Here is a 23232-nt window from a genome sequence, read left to right as displayed (position 1 = left end):
CTTTAGAGAAGGTTTTATTTGATAATAATCGTAGTACAAACTATGATATTCCTTACAAGTATAAATGGAATGCCATAACTACCACAATGAAAACAAGGATTTTGTGGCCTATATCTAACAGACTGACTCTTAACTCCTGACTTTGAAGGTAAGGAGTTTATGTTCTTATTTTTCCTGCAAAAAGAAGACAGATGGTTAGAATTTCCACAGTTATAACATTTCCTTCTAGGAGCATTAGGAACAGGCTTATAATCATTACTTTTATTCACACCTTCCTTTCCATTCCTATTTTTCCTAGGGAGCTTTACCTTGTTTACATTCTTAACATCTTTCAGCTTATGTTTAAGCTGCTTCTTTGTGATTAAGCCTATGTTAACTTCAGTTGGCTTATCCTGTTTTGCTTTGTCAGAAATTAATTTCTCTTTAACTTCTGATTTATCAATATCAGACTTTACAACTACAAACTTAACAAGATTTACCTTTAGCTTTTGTTTAACAACTATAGACTCAATTTCTACAGTTCCCTTATCATTCTTATCATCTCCACAACCTAAGCCTTCTTTCCAGTTTCCACTACTTAACAAATTCTGAGTTGTTCTGCCAGAGTTAGTCCAAGTCCTGATAATCTCTCTTTCCTTTTCTAACTCAGTTTTTAGAGATTCATTTATTTTAAGTACTTCATCCCTAACATAAAAGGCATCATCTCTATCTTTCTGAGTTTGATGGAACATGACTAACTCTTTTTCTAAATAATCATTCCTCTTTTTATAAGCAAGATTTTCAGAAGTTAATCTTTCACATGTTAAAGTTTAATCTCTATAACTAATGAACATGGTTTTAAGATATCTTCTCAACTCAGTAATATCATCAGTATGAAAGGCATAAGTAGTTTGAGGTACCTTTAACTCAGCATTATCAGAACTGCTATCAGTATTTGCCATCAAGGCATAGTTCACCTCACTTTCAAAATCTGAAGTGTCTGTCTAGCTTTTCTTCTTTATGACAAGAGCCTTGCCTTTGTCACTTTTCACTTTCTTGTAATCAGGAGATATGTGGCCTTTCTCATCACAGTTGTAGCACTTGACATTTGAGTAATCTCCTCTGTCAGACTTTCCTCCTTTGCCTTCAGATTTTCTGAAAGCTTTCTTATCAGAACTTGCATCTTTCCTGGAAAATTTCTTTCCCTTTCTGAATTTCCTGTATGCAATCCTTGTGATTCCTTTCACCATAAGAGCACACAGCTTCATCATCTCTTCATCAGCATCCATCTCAGGTAAGCTTTCTGTTTCTGAGTCATCATCACTATCAGAACTTGATGACTCGGTATCAGACTTTGTGATAAGAGCTTTTCCTGTGCCTTTTCTTGAGGCAGCTGCTTTGGGGGATTCCTCCTCAGCCTTTAGAGCAACTGTCCTTGACTTTATTCCATTCATCTTGCTTCTTTGTTCCATCTCAAGTTCATGAGTCTTGAGCATCCCATAAATTTCATCAAAAGTTGTTTCTTCAAGATTATAGTTGTCTCTTATAGTGGTGGCCTTCAAATCCCAACTTTCAAGAAGAGCTAACAGAAATTTAAGATTTGAATCTTCAAGATCATATTCCTTGTCAACTAGTGACAAATCATTCAAGAGTTTGACAAATCTGTCATATAAACCAGTCAATGACTCATCAGGTTTTAAGTCAAAGTGTTCATACTCTTGAGTGAGTATAGTCTTCCTGTTCTTCTTAATTGAATCAGTTCCCTGGCATCTTGTCTCCAAGGCATCCCATATCTCCTTTGCAGTCTTGCAGTTAATTACCCTATTTAACATGACATTATCAATGGCACTATGCAGCAAGTGTCGTACCTTAGCATCCTTAGCAATCGATGAGATATCTTCAGCAGTGTAATCACTCTTCTCCTTTGGAACAGACTTTTTCGGTTCACCTGCAACTACAACAGAGAGTTTGGTTGGCTTGTGTGGTCCTTCATTGATTCTGTCAAGGTATTCTGGATCTGTAGCTTCCAGAAACATATACATCCTCACCTTTCATATGGGATATTCAGATGGTTTCAGTATGGGAACTCTAATAGTCTCATATCGACTATGGATTTGAGTCTTTGGAGGTTCTTCAGTTTTGGTGGGCTTGGTTGGAGTTTGTTCTTCTTCAGACATTATTGTTTTTGGATCTTAAACTATTTGTGTGTTAACAGATCTGCTCTGATACCACTTGTTAGGTCTCACACACTGTAGAAGGGGGTTGAATACAGTGTTTATCACAATCAAATCGAATGTAAGAATACAGAAAATAGATTTTATTTAACACAATAAACTCTGTTACAATATGGAACTGTACTCTCTCAGTGATGAACAACTTATCACGAGAGCTGCTAGGGTTACAATGAATAATATCTTCGATTATGATAACACATCTAGTGTAAACCCTATGTCTGTGTTTATATACTACACAGTTACAAGATAAATTCTAATTGATATGGAATATAATTCTGCTTCCTAAAATATATCAACTAGTTATCTTTTCTTCCAAGTATTCTATTCTTCATAGAATTCCTTCTTCATGCATATCTCTTCTTGCGTTTGTCTTGATCTTCTTTCCTTTCAATTAGCCGCCTTCCTTATTTGAAAGTCTCCTTAAGTCCTGATATTATCTCCTGATAACTCAAGTTCTGACAACTTAAGTTCTGATATCTTAAGTTCTGACTTCAGTATAAGTACTGATTTTCAGTTAAGTACTGATTTGTCTTGTTAAGTAAGATCTGAAAACTAAACACAAATCATATTAGTCATGACATTATCAAATATATCTAACATGAGTCACTTGAAACGACCACTACCAGATATTGGAATCATGAGTAAAGCTAATGAGTATTGCATATCGGGTTTGCAGCAGCCGCATGAGTGGTAAAACAAAGAATTAGCTAAATAAAAGAGAGCGATGTCATGAGAATTCAGAATGAGAGATTGTGTTATTGCAAGAGTGTTTAACTGCTAAAAAACAAAGGCAAGTATTCCTTACCTATTCTATTTCCAGAATAGTAAATGTTTTACAAACAAAATGATTGATTCTGATTATGCAAGTACTATTTCACTATTCTACGTTCAGAATAATTAGATATTGTTATGTCAGGTCCGTAATCAACTGTAGAGGGGGAGTGAATACAGTTTATGCTAATAATTTGATAAAGCTTTAACATGATCAATAGTTTTTATATTAACAGATAAAATCTGATTACAAAAGTACTCTCTCAAAGGATGAACAATTATCCTTGAGAGCTTCTAGGTTATATGAAAGATATAACAATTCGTAACAAATATAGTATAAACCTAATATGTGCTTATATAGTGCACGATTACACAATCAATAAGGAATCATGTTTAATTACATTAAGGAAACCTAATACATATCCATGTATGATTGCTTCAAAATAAAGTTCTTCACCGCCTTGAATTCCGCAATCCTTTTCCTTCTCAAATATCTACTGAAGTGTTAAGTCCTGATGACATCAACTGCCGATCATCAAGTACTAATAGACAAGTACTGATGACATCACCTTCAGTAAGTCCTGATATTAAGTCCTGATAGTTTATATCATGATATCATCAATTATATCTAACAATCCCCCCAACTCGTGCATTATATAATTATATACAAGTTCTAATTGATGATATCAAAAATATCTAAATGCAAAAATCAAATAATCATATACAATCTTATAGGCAGTGATTATCAGACTTTATTCTTCATTCTAAACTTTAACACGGTCTGGAGCTTCTTCAAGAAACTTCCTCAGCAGATTTTCTTCCATTACATCCAAGTACCATTGCATCCTCTGTTTGTATTCTTTCAGCTCATCCGTTGATTCATCATTCTGATAGATGGCAACCCTGAGGTCATGTAGCTTTGAATTTCCAAGTGATAGATCATCCAGTTCCAGAAACCCAATCTTCTTTCCATCAGGACCAAAGGTTAGGATTTCCCTTCCTAGACTCATTTCTATCTTAGCTCCTCCAACAGGTATATCAACAACATATTCAGTTTGATCAATGTACTTTGGAATGTAGTTAGATTTATAAGGCATTCCTCTCTGCTTCAATTATATCAGGTTCTTTATAAATGCAGATCATCTGGCAGTTACATGATTGGTTACCTTGAGAATTGTAGCAACAAGTTCTAATTCCTGCCATGGTTTGTCTCTCAATTATTCTTGAGTCAACCTTAATCTTCTCTCAGAATCCAAAAAATAAATCATTTTCTCTCCAATAAGATTAATAATAATTTGTACGGATATGATCTTCTGTAAGTCTTCAAGCATTGCATTGTCTCCAATTTCTATCAGATTTGTATGCTTTCTTAGAATCAAAGCATCACCTACAGATGGATTAACATTTAGCCTTCCCAGACCACTTGTGATTCTAGGTTTTCTAGCATGAGAACTTTCATTGTAAATCTTCTTTAATGTTTCATAAAAATCTCTTCTATGAACAGAAGACGCGCACACCACGGTGAGGGTTGGACTACCCATGGTGAGGCGACTTGGATTGGAAGGACTACCCGTAGGAGAGCATCGCTACCCATGGTGCACAAAATTTCTGTTTTTTACGCATTTGGCTACTCATGACAACATCCATCTTTAATCTTGGGGAGTTTTCTTTCTTTTTTTTAGGTGTAGTTTTATGATCTATTCACGATTGTGAGTTATAATGTGATATAAATTAGGAAAACATAAAAAAAAATTATAAATTAAAAAAATATGATTGTCTTGTCAATATAACGTGTTTATAGGGATAAGTACACACCATGTAGACCTACTTTTTGTGTGTCATGTGTATGTTTCCTTAGCGTAAAATACTGTATGCATGATGATGTCTTGTACGTGCTTGCAAAAATTTTAAAAACTTGAATGTATGTCGTTGTCAATTTTGACAAGTATAGCATGTTGTAACCTTGTGAGATCTTGAGTTTAATTTATGATTGATGCATCCTTTTATCTATAATTTTTTTTGTGAGATATTCGTCATTGTGCATGCTGCTCTAGAACTTGCTTTAAATCAGGTCGTGCACATATTGATATTGTGTATGTGTAAAAGTGATAAAGGCACTAGGATTAACCGTATTGTCCCAAATAGTACCCTAAAAAGTAATCCTTAGTGAGCCCCTTTGAGCCTATAATCTTTTTCTTCGTATATCACCAATTAAATCTTGAGCTTAATTGTTTATTCTTGTCTTGATTGACTAGTAGAGCATGGTGATTTATGTTTGTGATTGGTAAAATTGTAAGTGTGGGGATTTCTTTATTCAAGTGGGATATTTTGGGGGGAATCGAGATGAAGCACTTACCTGATCTTCGAGAAAAAAAGAATGAAAAAGAAATATTTCAATGCATTACAACAAAGTATCAAGTACTCCTTTGAGATCAATGGATGGCAAGTGCAATGTCATATGAAATGAACGATTCATGTACATGTGCTGGTATTAAGTGCAATGTCTTGGTGACATTTCACTACCCTTGGTTACTGGAGAATGACTTGACTTTGAAAAAAAATAAAAGAAAAAAAAATGAGCAAGAAAACGATCGAGTAGAGTTTGTGTTCATTGGTTTGTGTACTGTGAAAATAGGAAGTTATGTGATCTACTTTTTATATTGAGTGCTGTAATTAAAAATGAACACTATGCTCTCCTAGTTATCAAGTTTAACCACTTGTTACCTTATTTCTTGATATCCTACCCTTCACCTAAGCCTCTTTACAACCCTTGACAAAGACCTTTTGAGAGATTTTGGTAGACAAGCAAGATTATGGTAGCACATGTGCATTTAACTGAACTTGAGTGATACAGTTGCACCTAAACACTTTTGTAATTTGAGTGTTTGTGAGATTGTTTTCTATCTAAAGCATGCTATTTTCTTGTTGATTGAGACTTTGATGTTATTCATGTTTTAGTCTTTCGAGACTATGTGTGCGTGTTTGAATAGTTATGTTGGTGTGTAAAGTTGAGGAACTGCATTGTATGGCACCTATGAGCTATTGCATCATTAATTTTCATGTGTGGAGTGCTATGATATATTTCATGTTGGAGACTTGATAGTCAGAAAAAAATTGGGAATTTTGTGGGTACATTCATTATAGGCCCTCACGAGATCTTACTCGTCCACTAGGGCTACCTTGAGGTTTAAAGGGCTTGTTGCATATGCCAAATGCAACCGTGATCACCTACGACAGTGGTACTAGTAGTTTAGGACTTATATTTTTTATTTTATTCTTTTCCCGAGGACGTGCATGATGCTAAGTGTGTGGATGTGATGAACGTGCACTTTATCTTAATATTGTCCCTATCTTTCGGTTATTTTACATTGATTTGGATTTTTATTTAATAAATATTAAAATTTTATTGAAGTTATAAAGAAGTTTTGATAAAGGAAGGCTTGGAGTTTATAAAATCATAATTGGAGTTTAATTTGATTAAAAATCGGATTTTATGGGCCAGTTGTGCAGTCTACACTGTTTGGGCCATATATGGAGTTCTAGGAGTCCAATTCTGACGATTGAACAACCCATGGAAATATTATGATAAATGCTTTATTTCAGATGTGGTCTTGAATTAAATATGCAGCCGAATCAGCACATAATCAGAGCCCAAAAGTCAACTACGAATTTCCACTTTCCTGGAATTCAATTCTGATTGGGAAATCTCCATGTATTTGTTTTAATCCATTAAAAGAGACTTTTATTAGAGATATTATTATAATATTAGATCAGACCTAGTATATAGAGAGGAGGCAAGAGACAAGGAGCCGCACAAGGGAGGAGGAGAAGAAGCCATCAACGGAGAAGAATTCAGCCATTGGAGACATCTATTTTGCTTTATTTTCTCTTATCTTTTGATATATCTTCTTATGAACATGTGTTAGTTATCTTGGGATTGTTTTGATATCTTAATTATGAACTAAATTTATATGATCTAGGATTTTATGGAACCCTAGTATGGGATTGTTGGTGTTTTAAAAGAAGTACTATATGCAGTTTACAGTTTATTCATTCAAGTGAATATCATGATACATACTTGCTATTGTATGATCAACTCCAGTAGGTTAACGAGTTAATTATAATACTGAGAGGGTTATAGTTAACTCACACAATACTTGAATGGTGATGCTTATTTTAATTATAATATTATTACGGTATAGACATATATTGTGACCATGCATATCTTTGTGAATTGGTGCTTAAATAAATTCTGAAGAGTAAATTGGCATAGAGATATGTTAGTTTATTTGACAGGAATTATACCGTAGTGATTTCGAGAGGAACCTACGACCATTGAATTCTAGCCAGTGAGCTATGATCTTGCTGTAGTATTACATTGCTTTATTACCGACATGAACATATTAGGGGTAAGTAATTATCTTGACTCGGCTTCTCGTATTTGAATATTTAACTCTCTTCGCTAGCATATTATTAGTTAGTTAATCTAGTTATTAATTAGTTTAATTAGATAAATCAAAAATTTCATTCTTGTGTTCTACAACACAATTGTTAGGTATTAATTATGATTTATACAAACATACAGTCCTCGAGGAACAATATATGGTATTTACTACTGTATTACTTGTTTACGATTGTGTACACTTGCACATCAGTATTTTACGCAATACCTTGCACAGAGACAGGTAGCATACATGATATCAGTTCTACTAGCAGTCAAATATAGGAATGAGCCAATCATACCTCTGTACTTAGTTATATTTACTGATAAACCGATATTTAAATTTAACTTGGTTGCAGTGGCCATTGAAGTTGTTGCAGTTGAACTATTTTGTATTCCAGATTTTTTGAGCAAATTTCTGGTGTATTTGGATTGATTTTTGAAGATCCCTTCATCAGTCTGTTTTACTTGTAAACCCATAAAATAACTCAATTCTCCCATCATACTCATTTAATATCTAGACTGCATTAGCTTTATAAATCTCTCACAAAGTTTATTATTAGTAGAACCAAAAAAATATCATCAACATATATCTGTACTAATAACAAGTCCTTACCATGGTATTTATAAAAGAGAGTTTTGTCAATTGTACCTCTTATGAAACCACTTTCTAACATAAATAGAGCAAGTGTTTCATACCAGGCCCTTGGAGCTTGTTTTAGTCCATAGAGTGCCTTATCCAGTTTATAGACATGATCAGGATATTTTGGATCTGTGAACCTTGGAGGCTGTTCAACATAAACTTCCTCTTCAAGTTCACCATTTAGAAATGCACTCTTTACATCCATTTGGAACACTTTAAACTTCTTGTGAGCAACATAGGCTAGAAAAATTATGATTGTCTCAAGCCTTACAACTGGAGCAAAAGTCTTATCATAATAAATGTTTTCTTGCCGAAAATAACCCTTTGCAACCATTCTTGCTTTATTTCTTGTAATGATGCCCTCACTGTCAGTTTTGTTTCTGAACACCCACTTTGCACCAATAATTGATCTGTTCTTTGGTTTTGGCACAAAAGTCCAAACTTTATTCTTTTCAAATTCATTAAGCTCCTCTTGCATTGCTGTATTCCAGTCAACATCTTGAAGAACTTCTTTCACTTTCTTTGGTTCAATTTGAGATAGAAAAGAATGGTATAGACATTCATTTTGAGTGGCTTTTCTGGTTCTTACACCACTATTAGGATTTCCAATGATTAAGTCAGGCGTATGTGACTTAGACCATTTTCTTGCAGATGGAAGTTGACTCCTTGAAGAAGAACCTCCCCCTGATCCATGAACTCTCTATTATTTCTTTGACTTATACCACTATCATTTCCTGATGCTTCCCCTGAAGCAGTATTCCCAGTTTTATCAATATTTAACTCATCAGTATTTGAGGAATAAGTGTCTGATGAATTATTTACTGATGTTCCTTGAGTTGAATCACTTGCAGAAGATTATGGATTTGAATCATGTTGCTCCCCCTCAATATATGCTTCAGTATTTGCATAATTTCCACTTTCATGTGGATCATCAGAGTTTGGAGTGATATCAAGATTTACTGTATCAGGATTTTTCAGTGTATCAGGATTTAACTATTCAACATATGGTACTTCATTTTTAAATCTCAACTCATCATGGCCATCTGCATCGTCTAGACTTATAATCTTCTTGTCATCAAAAGATACATGTATAGACTCCATGACTGTCCTTATTCTCAGATTGTACACTCTGAAAGCTATTGTTGAAAGTGGATAACCAACAAAAATGCCTTGATCAACTTTTTAATCAAATTTAGTAAGCTGTTCTGGATGAGTTTTGAGAACAAAACACTTGCAGTCAAAAATGTGAAAGTACTTCAGATTTGGCTTCTTTCGCTTCACCATCTCAAATGGTGTTTTACCATGCATGTTATTCAGTGTTGCATTCTGTATGAAGCAAGCAGTTTGCACAGCCTCAGCCTAGTAGTAGGTAGATAATCTTGCTTCCTCTAGCATGGTTCTTGCAACTTCTATGAGAGTTCAATTCTTTCTTTCAATAACTCCACTTTGTTGTGGAGTTCCAGAAGTAGAAAATTCTTGTTTTATCCTCTTGTATTTGCAGAACTCTTCCATAGAACTGTTATAGAACTGTTCTTGAATTCAGTTCCATTATCACTTCTGATGATCTTCACTTTGTATGTTGATCCTTTTTCCAGTTCTCTCACATGATCAAGAAGAATGGATGGTGATTTATCCTTGGTGTGCAGAAAGTACACCCATATGTATCTTGTATATTCATCAATAATTACAAGTGCATACCTCTTCTTGGCAACTGACATAACATTTACTAGACCAAAGAGATCAATATGAAGTAGATGATAGGGTTCAAGAATAGAGTATTCAATTTTACTTTTGAAAGATGTTTTCCTTTGCTTGGCATAAGCCATCAGGAGTAAATACTGCATTGGGCAATCCTCTCACAAGAGCTTTTCTTACAAGTTCATAAATGTTGTTGAAATTGAGGTGAGAAAGTCTTTTATGCCAGTTCCAGCTGTCTTCCACAGATGCTCTACTAAGCAGACAAATTCCTGATCCATCAGTATTTGTGAAGACCCTGGCTTCATATAAACTACCATATCTTACACCAGTCATTACAATCTTGCCATCTGACTTACTGACAATTTCACAATGTTCCTCATAAAATTTCACATGGTAACCTCTGTCACATAACTGACTCACACTGATCAAATTATTCCTGAGTCCTACAACTAGAGCTAAATTGTCAATGATGACATTCCCAATTTTGATTTTGCCATATCCCAAGATTATTCCTAAGTTGCCATCTCCATAAGAAACACTTGGGCCAACTTTCTCCTTAAACTCTTATAGCAGGGATTTATAACCAGTCATATGTCTGGAGCATCCACTGTCCAAGACTAGAGAGCTTCTCCTGTTACCCTACAATTAGTATTTAAATCAGTTAGTATTTTTAAGGACCCAGACTTGCTTGGATCCTTTGGCCTTATTAAGTTTGTTAACATATGCAGCAGAAGACTTCATATTAGAGTTTATGTTAACATTCTTACTATCAGTATGTACATATGCAGAAACAGATTTTGCTTTATTTAAAGAGGGTTTCTTTTCATAATAATCATAATATAAACTGCAATACTCTTTACATGTATAAATTGAGTGCCACACATTACCACAATGAAAACAAGGATGCTGTAGTTTATATATAACTGTTCTATTTCTAAACTCTGATTGGGGAGGAACATTATTTATCTCTTTATTCTTCCTGCAAGAATTAGCAAGATAATTAGTACTTCCACAGTTCAAGCATGTCTTTCTAGGTACATTGGGAGCAGTTACATAATGACCATTCTTATTAACACCTACTTTGCCATTCCTGTTTTTCCTATGCTTTTTCTCCTTGTCTTTCATGTGTAATTCCTTCATCTTTTGCTTAAGCTATTTCTGAGTCATTAAATCAATATTTACTGATCTTGTGTGAACTTGTTCATTCTTATTAGTATTTTAAGTTTAATTTAGGTGCTGAGGTTGAACCTACCTCATTAACTGACTTAACATCATCAACACTTGAATTAAACTTAATGGGCTTCAACTGAACCTTTTTCAGTTTAACCTTAGTATCAGTATTTATTGGTTTAATTTTTTAGTTTCTTTTCCAATTTTCTTATCATAATTAGATCTATCTGCATATCCTAATCCTGAGCCCCAACAACCATTTTCTAAAATTTCCTGAGTTATTTTTCCTGAGTTAGTCCAAAGTTTAATAACCTCTCTTTCTTTAGCTAACTTCTTTTCTAGATAAGCATGCTTTTCTAACAGTTTTTCTTTAAAATAAACAATATTATCTCTTTATTTTTGAATTTCTAGCATGGAAAGCAACTAAATTTCTACGTGATCATTCCTTTTCTTTTAACTCAGAGTTTTTACTCTTGATTCTATTATTCTCTAAGGTTTGATCCCTATACCTAATATGCAGAGATTTAAGAAACAATCTTAATTCATGGATATCATCAGTATCAAAAGGAAGGGTGGTTTGAGGCACCTTTAATTCAGTATTGGCAGCCTCAGTGTCAGCATTTGTCGTAATAGCATAGTTAACACCATCATCTAAATCTAATGAATCATCCCAGTTTTTCTTCTTTGTGATCAAGACTTGTTTCTTCTCAGCTTTTGGTTTTTCTGCAGTCAGCTGCAAAGTGTCCAATTCCATCACAGTTATAGCACCTTTCCTTTGACTTGTCAAATTTTCCAGACTTTGATTCCTTCCAATCAGTATTTCTTCTATTATTCCTCTTATCAGAGTTTGAGGAACTGGAACCCTTTATGGAAAACCTTTACCCTTTCTTGAAGTTCTTGTAGACCATCTTCTTGAAGCTTTTAACCAGTAGAGCAGCCATTTGTTCCATGTCTTCATTATTGTCATGATCACTATCGGTATCTGATTCACTATCAGTATTTGAGTCATCATCAGAGTTTGATGACTCAGTATTAGACTTTGCAATCATAGCTTTTCCTTTGGAGTGACCTTTTTCTCCTAGATTTCTCCATTGGCTTCTGTTCAAATCTAAGTGCAATTGGTCTTGACTTTGATCCTTTTCTCTTGCTTTTTTGCTATATCTCTAGTTCACGAGTCTTCAATATGCCCTAGATCTCATCTAGAGGTGTTTCAACAAGTTCATAATTATCCCTTATTGATGTGACCTTAAAGTCCCACTTTTTAGGGAGTGCAAGTATAAACTTCAAGTTTGAGTCCTCTAAATCATATTCCTTGTTGACAAGAGATAAGTCATTCAATAGCTTTTGAAATCTGTCATTGATCTCAGTTAAGGACTCATTATCTCTTGAGTCAAAGTGCTCATATTCTTGAGTAAGTACTGTCCTCCTAATCTTATTGATAGTAGTGGTACCTTGACACTTTACTTCTAAAGCATCCCAAATTTTCTTTGCTGTTCTACATCCAATAACCCAATTGGACATAACACTATCAAGACTGCTATGCATGATATGTCTTAATTTTGCATCTTTCATAATAGATGAAAGATCTTCAGAAGTATAGTCCTTCTTGTCCTTATCAATCATCTTTTCTTCTTCTCCTGCAACAACAACAACTACCTTGGTCTATGAGGACCATCATAAATCTTGCTCAGGTATTCAGGATCTGTTGCTTTCAAACACATGGTCATCCTAACTTTCCAGATTGAATATTCATGTATCTTTAGAATTGAAACCTTGATAGCTTCATACCTACTCATATTACTGCTAATCTGTGATGTGGCTGGGGTGGTGGTGGTGAATTCTGTGGTGCTTTTTTGTCTACCATTAAAGATTAATTTTCAAATCTTAAACTGTTTGTATATTAATAGAAAACTCTGATACCAATTGTTAGGTCCGTAATCAACTATAGAGGGAGGGGAGTGAATACAATTTATGCAAACAATTCGATAAAGATTTAACAGAATCAACAATTTTTATATTAATAGATAAAAACTGATTACAAAAGTACTCTCTCAAAGGATGAACAATTATCCTTGAGAGCTGTTAGGTTATATGAAAGATATAACAATTCGTAATATATATAATGTAAACCTAATTTGTGCTTATATAGTGCACAATTACACAATCAATAAGGAATCCTATTCTATTATAATAAGAAAACCTAATACATATCCATGTATAATTTCTTCTGAATAAAGTTCTTCATCGCCTTGAATTCTGCAATCATTTTCTTTTTCGAATATTTGCTGAAGTGACTAAGTCCTGATGACATTAACTACTGATCATCAAGTACTGATAAACAAGTACTGATAACGTCACCTTCAGTAAGACATGATATTAAGTCCTGATAGTTTATATCCTGATATTATCAATTATATCTAACATGTTACATATCCAAATGCTGAGTTTTAAATTAAAAAATGTTCAAACTATTCTAAATTCAGAATAGAGAAATGATTTATGTTGGTAAAAAGATGAAATTATTTTTGAGATTATTTTTGACCATGTAAAATGGGAGAATTAAATTATTAGGGATGTCATTTGATTCAGCTCCTTTATTTCTGACCATATAAATTTGGTTCACTACTAAAGGTGTTTTGGTTGGTTATTGGATGATATTAATGGTTTTTTTCTCTTATTTTTTTCTAAGTACTTTTTTTTCTTTTGTCTTGTGGTTGCATTTTTTCTCGTGTTTTGCGCTTGTGCTCAATTTTGGATCCACTTGGAAGTTTTTGGTTCCTTGAATTTGTGACCCTGTTAGTGAATTCGTTTAGATGTACTTGTTTCTGGTATTGCAACTTTGAATTTGTTTGACTATATGGCTCCGTTTCTTGTTTGGTGAACTCTCGATTCACCATCGTGAGTTTGAATGGGGGATGTTAACACATTATTATTGGATAATTTTTTTTATAATAATTTATTTATTAGGATATTTTTTTATTATTTAATTGTTGACATTATGTACAAAATTTTGTACACCATTCTGTACACCAAGCATTTTCCCTCTTATATTGTAATCATAAACAAGTCATATTATAATAAAACACTACTCCCTCTGTCCCAGTGGTTTATATACATACCATCTAGGCACAGAGGACAGTGCAAGGATTAAAATAATGAATAAGAAAAGTGAAGTACATTATTTAAAAATAGAAAAGCATGATTAAACACTTGCTTTAAGGGGGAAATTGACCCGCCTAAACAGAAAAATCAGATTACATTTTGCCTCCTTTTTACTGCTCCTTTTGCCTCCTTTCTACTGCTCCTTTTTGCTACTACAAAGTAATAAGAATGTGCACCACTTTTTACAAAATATTTCACCTTTGACTCTTTAAACTAATGTACCAGACTACAAAAAATGGCCACTGACTTCATACTTCCAAATTTAAATGAAGAACCAATTCCAGATTTGAATGAAGTTCCAGCCACTGCTATGCGTCTTGCAAAATGAAAGAGATTGACGAATTTAAAGAAGGATCAAATTTCTCAAATGATAATTTTAAATTACAACAATGAAAAGTTTGAGAAAGGAACGATCAATCAAGTTGATTCCAAATATGAAGTGACCCGGTTAGTAATTTCGAAGATATGGAAAGTAATTCTACAAGCAATCAAAAATGGTAACCATCCGGATGTGAAGAGAAAATATAATGGTGGCAACAAGAGTAAAGTTTTTGACTTGCAAAAGGTAAGTTCAATTCATTTACGCTTACGAACCAATATTCAGACACTTGCTTGTCAACTAAATGCACCTAAATTCACCGTTCATAGATTTATTCAAAAGGGGAAAATTAAATCACATTCGGATGTCTTGAAATTTTATTTAACATCTCATAATATGAAAGCAAGGTTGAGCTTTGTTTTATACCACATCGAGTGCTTAACACTCCATACAAATCCAACATACATAGACATGTATTGTATGGTTCACATAGACGAGAAGTGGTTTTATATGATAAGAACATCACAAAAATATTACCTATTGCCAAATGAACCGGAACCATGTAGGACTTCTAAATCTACGAGATTTATAACAAAGAGAGTTTTAGGGTTCTTGACGGGGGCAGAGAAAAGGGGAGGAAACAAACTAGGTAAAGAAAATAACCAAAAGAATGAAATGGGTAGGAGTAAGGTTTAATGATGATATTTAGAGATATGTTAAGAGAATATAAAAGTATACTCCCGAGATGGGTGGAGTATAGTCTATTTTTATATTATTATAAATTTACTATTTTTGGGTACCTGGAGAAATGAGAGAGACATCCCGAAATAATAAGTGTATAGTACTGAACCAGACATAGGGAGTACTTTTCTTTTATTTTATATACGTTGTGTCAGTTTAAGAAATTTTAAAATACGTAACTTATAACTTAAAATGAATAAGTGACTTACAAGTGATAAGTGGATAAATTCTTATAAGTTATACAAGTGTTTGAATAATTTTATTTAAAAGTCAAAATTGTTTTTACTCAAATGAATTAAAAGAAATAATTTTAAAATACAATTATATTAATTTGTGAATTTAGAATTAGAAAAATATATAAAAACATAAGTTTTAAAATTAAAGTTAATAAAAAAGTAAAAAATCAAAATAAGTTGAGAAAAAGTACGTCGTTACTCATGTTTAACTTATTAGCTTATAAGTTATAAATTTGACTTATAAATTGAGTTCACAAGCACTCATTGGTAATTACTTACGTTTACAGACTTATAAGTGAATAAACCCATTTTTTATGGGCAGCCAAACAGGCCCATTTTTTATCTCTTCTATATGAAATTAATATATTGATTTTATAGAAATATAAATATTAGTTAATTTTAAATTATATTGATCATTGTTATGCTTACTTATATAGTATATAATAATTATAGAGAAATTATCAAAATTAAAGTTTTTAAATTTTTTACGATTTTATTATCTTATGTTTTTTTTGCAAAATTACGGAATCAACTAAAATCAACAAAATAAAGCAGGCGTTGAATCAAATTTTTTTGGTTAAATTTGAGGTTGTACGGGGTTGCATGGAGTTACCGTCGAATGATGCATCTAGTTTATTCGAGTTGCAGAAAACCGTATTTTGCAAAAAAAATAAAAATATAGTATTTTTGCAAGTAAAAAAGTTATTTTTGCAAATTTTTTTTAAAGAATCACATTTTTTTTGCAAAAATATTTTTGGTCTGGAGTATTTTTCAGAAAAACCCAAAATTATATTATATATTAGTTTAGACAATATTAAAAAATGAGAAATAAAAGAATCGCTTTTCGAGATGTATTAATTGAGAATTTGTGAGAATAATATATTAATTTGGAGTAGTAAATATTTTTATTTTTGTTTAGTTAATAAAATGAAATATGATTTTTTTTCTTTGATTAAGTGTAATGTTTTTCTAATTTAATAAATATAATAACTTTTTATGTTAATATAATATTTTATTATTTAGAGCAAAAATCAGGGAAAAACTAATTGGACAAGTGGTGGGAGACCGGCTGACAAATAGTACACGAGGCCCAGCCGCCCAGATAATAAATACGTGTACCATGTGAGTAAAAAATTTAAGAAACTCTTAAATAACTTTAAAAAGTACGGCGAACCATGTAGCAGAAATTAATGTGGTCGGTGAACAACTGGACACAGTGAATCTTTGCCTGTTTACGTCTAAATTGCCTAAACTCTCTCTCTCTGCTTTACACCCCATCTCTCCATCTTCAGGTATGTACTCCACCTTCCTTTCATCTTTACTTATGCATATTCACTTTTTCCTGTTTTTCAATTTTACATCCTCCAATTGTTAGTTCATTGACCGCTTAATCACTAAGCAATCACTTTATTTTATATCTTGACTCAGCTCGAAGATAACTGTTTCTTTCAATTTTTTATATTGATTTGGCAAAAGATTCAAGAGTGTTATGATTTTGCTTGCTCATTAGGTGACTCTGAGATCATGTTTAAGGCCAACGGTTAATTGCTGTGTGGATACTACTTTTCCGGGTCAAATCTATGATTTTGTTGAAGGGTCTTCTGTGAACTCGAGGACCCTTCTCATTCATTACTACTTGTAGTGTTGGAATTTCTTGGGGGTAGGTTTGTTGTTGGTTATATTACACCATGCCAGCTGTACAGAAGCTCTACAATTTGTGTAAAACATCTCTTTCGACTAATGGACCTGTATCGGACGATGCCATCCAGAAAGTTCGCGCCATGCTAGGTAGCAAAACACTCATCTTCTAGATATTCAATTTTTTAATCAAGTTTTGCATATGGATTTTAATATGGAGCATATAAATATTTGTTGTGTAAGTTCGCTCCATGCTAGAAAGCATCTGGACTATTGAATTTGTTCCATTTATATGTTCACTTTGACAATTCCACCCGTAGCTGTCTTCTACTAATTGCACTACTTGCGGAGTTACGGTATTGCCTTTTCACTACCAAATTAATCTCGTAGTAAGTTTCTTTTCCTATATGAAACAACAATGGTATCTAACCAGTAATCACCACTTGTAGCTAAAGGAGTTGGTAGCCCTAGTTCTCCTTTGGTGTGTCAAGAGTAAACAACATAAAAAGTTGTTGCCGAAATGGCAGAATTGCTGACTCCCCTCGTGTAAACTCAAAGAAAAGAAAGGAAAATGAACCCATGCCTAAATATGTACCCATTCCACTTTGAAGTGGCGAACTGGATCAGCTGCTTCGACCAAAGTTTTGGTACAGGAACAATTCTAATAGCAAGTCCAATGGTGGTGTTAAAATACGTATAGCTATGGCTATATCTTGAAATCGAAAAGTGATTTTTGATGTAAAGTAGAATTCTTGCTCCAATGCATAGTTTTAAAATGGCACCAAACTTATCAAAATATAGCTATATTTCAACTACCTAATCTTTAAAAGCACAATTATATTTGTCATCACACACGAATACTTTAATTACCAATTTTGATCGTCCCACTTGCATGATTAGGTGACAATTATAGCAACTTCTATACTTGCATTTAACACCAAGTATAACATTTTGCTATTTTGCATCCATGTTTAGCACTCCATTGGAGTTGCTTACTTTGCATGGGTGCCATATTATAAATATAGCATCTCTTTTAGCACCACTATTGAACTTGCTCTGATTGTGGAGAATAAACTTGTATATTTCACAGCATTGTGCTACTATCTAGGCTGTAAAACCATAGTACTATTCCTAAGTAGTATAATAACTCACACTCCTCTAATGATCTAGTTGAAAGAGTTAATCTAAATTTGGTTCTTACTGTTTCTCCAGTCTCAGTCATGCTGCCGCGTTACTTCTTTGACGGTCAATTTTGTTTCAGATAAAATCAAGCCTTCCGATGTTGGTCTCGAGCAGGAGGCACAATTAGTTCGTGGATTGAGAGGATCTGTGAATCAACCAAGTGGGTGGGATTCCCCACCACCACCAATCAGATATATTCATATATATGAGTGTGACAGCTTCAGTGTAAGTGTCACTCTTATAAATTTTTTGAATGAGCTAGGACATACATATTGTTAGTATATTCATACATATTGTTAGTATATCCATATGCAATTATATATTGTCTGAGATGCATTATGCTGAAATTGTTGACAGCTGGGAATATTTTGCATGCCACCTTCCTCTGTCATCCCACTTCATAATCATCCTGGAATGACTGTGCTAAGCAAGCTATTATATGGTACATTACATGTTAAATCATATGATTGGATTGACATACCAGGCTTTTCTGATCCATCACCAGGTGTGCTTTTCATACTACGATACCTTCATAAGATATTAAGTTGATTTTCTAGGTTATGTTCAGTCTGTGCACTTTCTCTGTTCTGTTCATTGATTTCATTTGATATAAGCTTCTATTTCCCTCCTGGTAACAAGATGGTCACTTAAAATTTTAAGAAGGCAACATTGATATCTTTTTACTAAATATGCCGCTACCTTGTTCCTCTCTAGATCATTTGATCTGTCATTTAAAGTAGCAAGTATCCATCACGGGGTGTTTCAGAGGCGTTGAGGTTTATATACGTGTCGATTTGTGATAATGTTTGTTTATTGTTCTTACTTGTGTAAATTAATTGCAATAATTGGGTGGATCCTTTCCGTCCAATTTTCTGTTGTCAGACATTTTCATACAATCACACTGAATAAACCAATAATTACCAAGTATATGTATCTCTTCAGGAGTAAGTACTTCAAAGACCTGACCACTTTTTTAATGACTTATCATATTTAACATTGAATTTTCCATGACAATTGAATGTAGATAACACTGTTGGGACAAATAAATTAGCAATGGAGGTCATCATAAGTGACTATGTATGTTGTATATAATTTGTAAGGGACTTTATTAATTATTTAATTTTTTACTCCACTAGAATTCTTAACAATAAATCTATTTAATAATACTTTTCCCCAAAAAATTGAAATTTATTCCTTTAAAGCTCTTCCAAGGAGTGTATTCTCCTTGTGTGCTAGCATCGAAACTTGTTTCCCCAGAAGTGCATAGTTAAAGATTTTCAGGTCCTTAAAGCCCATTCCACCTATAATATTTGGCGTGCACATTTCTTCTCAGTTGTGCCAATGTATTTTTTTGCTTTTATAGGCATCACCCCGGAATTACGTTGCTGTAGCTGAATTGATTTCCCTGATCACCGAACTTGGAAGCTTATATACTCCCTTAAGATATGTTGGCATCGCCTGAATGTCTGAATTTTAATCAAATCTTTACTGGCTTCAGAGAAGAGCTTCTCTTATGAGTTGAACAAGCTAGTATAACTTATAGTCTTATACTCAGCTTGTTTAACTCACGATTGGGAGGAACTGTAGAGGAGAAGAAAGTGTGTTATACGATGATATAAGTGTATAACACTCTCTTTTTCCTTCTACAGTCCTCCCCAATTTGAGCGTCAAACAACCTGATTATAAGTGTATACCATATAGCTTCTTTTTTCTTCTCTCTATTGAGGTTCATTCAGTCAAATAGAATCGAGGTTATCACTATTATTGTTGTTTGGACCAGCAACTGAGAGGGGATTACAAAGGGAAAATAAGTAAAAGAAAAATGTTTTTCAAACAAAAATTTCAATATTTTGTGAAAGCATATTTAGTACTTTATTTTCAAATTATGTTATTATGATTATCAATTTGTTAACATTCATCATATTTATTATTATCTTGTAAATGTATTTCATTATAAAATCAAAATCAACATCATGTAGTATATTAAATCATCCAATGTTCTAGATTTTGTATCAGTTGTTTCCAACTCAAATTAATTAAACGAAACTAGAACTGTGGAGCTTTAATTTTGAATTGAATGTTATTTTAAGGTTCTTTTTTCATGTTCTTATTCATGATCATTTTTTGCTCAGGAAAGTGATTAGTCCCAAATTGTATTCTGCTTTTAATTAAATAAGTTTATCTTACAATTCAACATTTTAATGTATAATTAATTTTTGTTTTTTCCTTTTTATTTGGTACTTATAATTAAGCTATATATCAAAAAGTTGAACCCTTGACCTCTCTTAGAGAAACCAAGAACTTGACCACTGCACCAAAATGTTAATATTGATAATCATAATAATATGCTTTCATAAAATACAATTAAGTGGGAAAGCCGAGGCACGAGACATGCACTTCTCTTAAATCAGATTTTCTCCTTCTACTGCTGCGAGGAGGAAATGCTGAGCAATCACGACTATGAATTTTCAGAGGCACATTGTTAAATATTCCAGAAATTTTGAAACATTATCTACTATCAATCACTAGTGACAAGTGGCAACAGTGACAGCTGTAGAGAAGCATAGAAATAGAAACCTCTTTGTTTTTGCTGTGTTTTTAAATGAGAATGATGACCTCCATTGATACTTGATAGTGTTCATAAAGTGGCAAGAACTGGAAGATATCAATGCACAGATTACAGAATACCTCTATAATATTCTGTAGATCATATTGGTGACTCAGCACATACCAATGCGAATATATTGTTGTGCTGATGACTCAGGACGTCCCAGTCTGCTGCACCAATTTGATTCATATTATATAATTTACTGTGAGCGTCCCCATATAGATCATATATATCCAATATATCAATATTTATAAGCGTCCTTAAAAAACTTAAAATAAATTTTTAAATATTTTAACATTTCCCCACACGTATAACTTGTTAGTTTCACCTTAGTTTGTTATAATGTTGTTAGATATTAGTATAACAACATCATGAGTCAAAACTTTTCTAGGTTACTGTGGACCAGTATTAAGAATTCAAATACTAAAATTTTGTTTTTCAGTGAATAGAGTTTGAACCATTGCAGTCTACCTGTTTAATATATGGTTTAAGTGCTTCCCTGACCCTGATTCCTGAAGTATGCATGTAAAGTAATGCAATTTGTGGAAGTTGCTTTTTTGTATGTTGTCACTGGAAATTTTTACTTGACTTATTTAAGTAAAAGGATCAATTAGTTTTCCTACAGTCAAGGCACTCGTCAGATTGGTTACTATATATATACAGGGTTATAGTTCCAATTCTGTATTCAATATTTTGAACTTGTTAACCAAGAGTTGTAAATTGTTAATTGCAGAGAAACCTGCAAAGCTTGTTAAAGATTGTCAAATGATTGCACCTTGTGGAACAACAGTTCTGTATCCAACTACTGGTGGTAACATACATTGCTTTAAAGCGTTAACGCCTTGCGCTATCTTTGACATACAGTCTCCTCCTTACTCATCCGATGATGGTCGGCATTGTACTTATTTTTGCAGGTCCCCAAGAGGGGATCTACCAGGTAGTCAAACTTATTTTTGTTGCTGCTTCCTGTTAGCCTGTTTGTACCATCTGATCTTTTAATAGTGGAAGTGCTCATATCATCTCAAATAACGAATTAGATCTAAAATGATTTATCTTTTCATTCTCTTCTTTCTCTTATTGAAGTTAATCTCGAAGTGGATGGATTGTCAGTCATTGAGGTCACTTGGTTGGAAGAGTTTCAGCCTCCTGATGACTTTGTGGTTAATAGAGTGCAGTACAAGGGCCGTGCTATTAAGCCATAATGATTCATATCCAAACGTGCGTCAACTGCAGCCTTTATTTAGGGCAGTATTGCTAGTAGTACCGGGGTTTTATAAGTTTAGAAAAATATTATTTTTGCTGGAGATGTAGCGTAGACATATATGAGTTTGTACATATCATAATATTGAGACTATGTTCTCCAATCTACAAATCAGTGATCATTGCTGAAGCAAGTGGAACACTAGATGTTTGAAAATGATGTCTGGAAATTATTGTGACTGTAATTCAACTCTGTTGGTGTTCCGGTGGATGTTGCCCTGTTCTAGACTTTTGATTTCAGCTTGTTTTCTTTGAATCACTGAATGAAGGGAAATCTCGGACAACTTACCTACTGATGAATACCGTCTGAAAAACAAAGAATTTAATGTTTCAACTTGATTGTCACATACGACGATCCACCTTTCCTTTTTAGTAAACTTGGTCCCTCGATTTGTGACGAATAGTTTATCGATTCATTGAACTTATTATCTCTTCTTCAACCCAACTCCCTTTACATTGATCAGGCCCAAGTGGATTGAAGCACCACGCAGGCCCAACAGAAAGATGACATGACATACATATTGGAAGGTAAGTAACATCATTTGGTCCACAACTTGACTTCCGTTAATCGAACTAGTACTAGAGTACTAGTACTTCACTTGTTTTTTTTTGAAATAGTTCCCAACAGCCTTCTATTTCCATAATTAGTACCATTGGCAGAATGGTACTCGTTAATAAGAGGTGATCCCCTCGCGAAGCAGGCAAAGGACAGGGAACTGTTGATCCATGTTTCCGAAAATTATTCTCATATACGAGCCCATTTGGGTCAAATAAAGATTTATCAACGTAGTTGAAGGTTACATCAACATTGCATTACAAGGCTTTTATCAATACCTCGATAGTATTGCGTCCGAAGTTTATGACCGTGAAAAGATATTAAAAAGTTGGAAATCTTATTTTTTTTAAAATCTAAACAAAGACGTATTATTGATTATTAGAAACAATAATATCAATAAGAAAGGTTGGTATATGAGAAGCATTCCTCACGATCAAAATTTGAATTAGTTATCCTAGCTAAAGTATGAGCAGCTATATTCGTTGATCTTCTAATAAAGTAAATTGCGTTAATCGTTTGTAAAGTAAACGAAGTAGAATTTTAAATCCTTTACAAGACTGCAACAATCTCCAATGATAGAACCCAGAAAAGATG

The 23232-nt window shown here is 33.4% G+C and overlaps 1 protein-coding gene across 1 annotated transcript; it reads left to right on the top strand.

The window, feature by feature from the left end:
* The first annotated feature begins 16532 nt into the window (after window positions 1–16532).
* Window positions 16533–22293, top strand: LOC141721057 (plant cysteine oxidase 4-like). Its single transcript, XM_074523795.1, has 6 exons — window positions 16533–16686; window positions 16905–17182; window positions 18294–18439; window positions 18572–18719; window positions 21556–21759; window positions 21906–22293. Exons 2-6 carry the CDS (start codon window positions 17083–17085, stop codon window positions 22022–22024), a joined length of 717 nt encoding a protein of 238 aa, XP_074379896.1. The 5' UTR covers window positions 16533–16686; window positions 16905–17082; the 3' UTR covers window positions 22025–22293.
* The last annotated feature ends 939 nt before the right edge of the window (window positions 22294–23232 follow it).

The sequence above is a fragment of the Apium graveolens genome, chromosome 4, assembly GCF_009905375.1.
Source record: "Apium graveolens cultivar Ventura chromosome 4, ASM990537v1, whole genome shotgun sequence".
Classification (NCBI taxonomy): domain Eukaryota; kingdom Viridiplantae; phylum Streptophyta; class Magnoliopsida; order Apiales; family Apiaceae; genus Apium; species Apium graveolens.
Note: the sequence above shows the minus strand (reverse complement) of the source record. Positions and strands in the feature narration are given on the sequence as shown.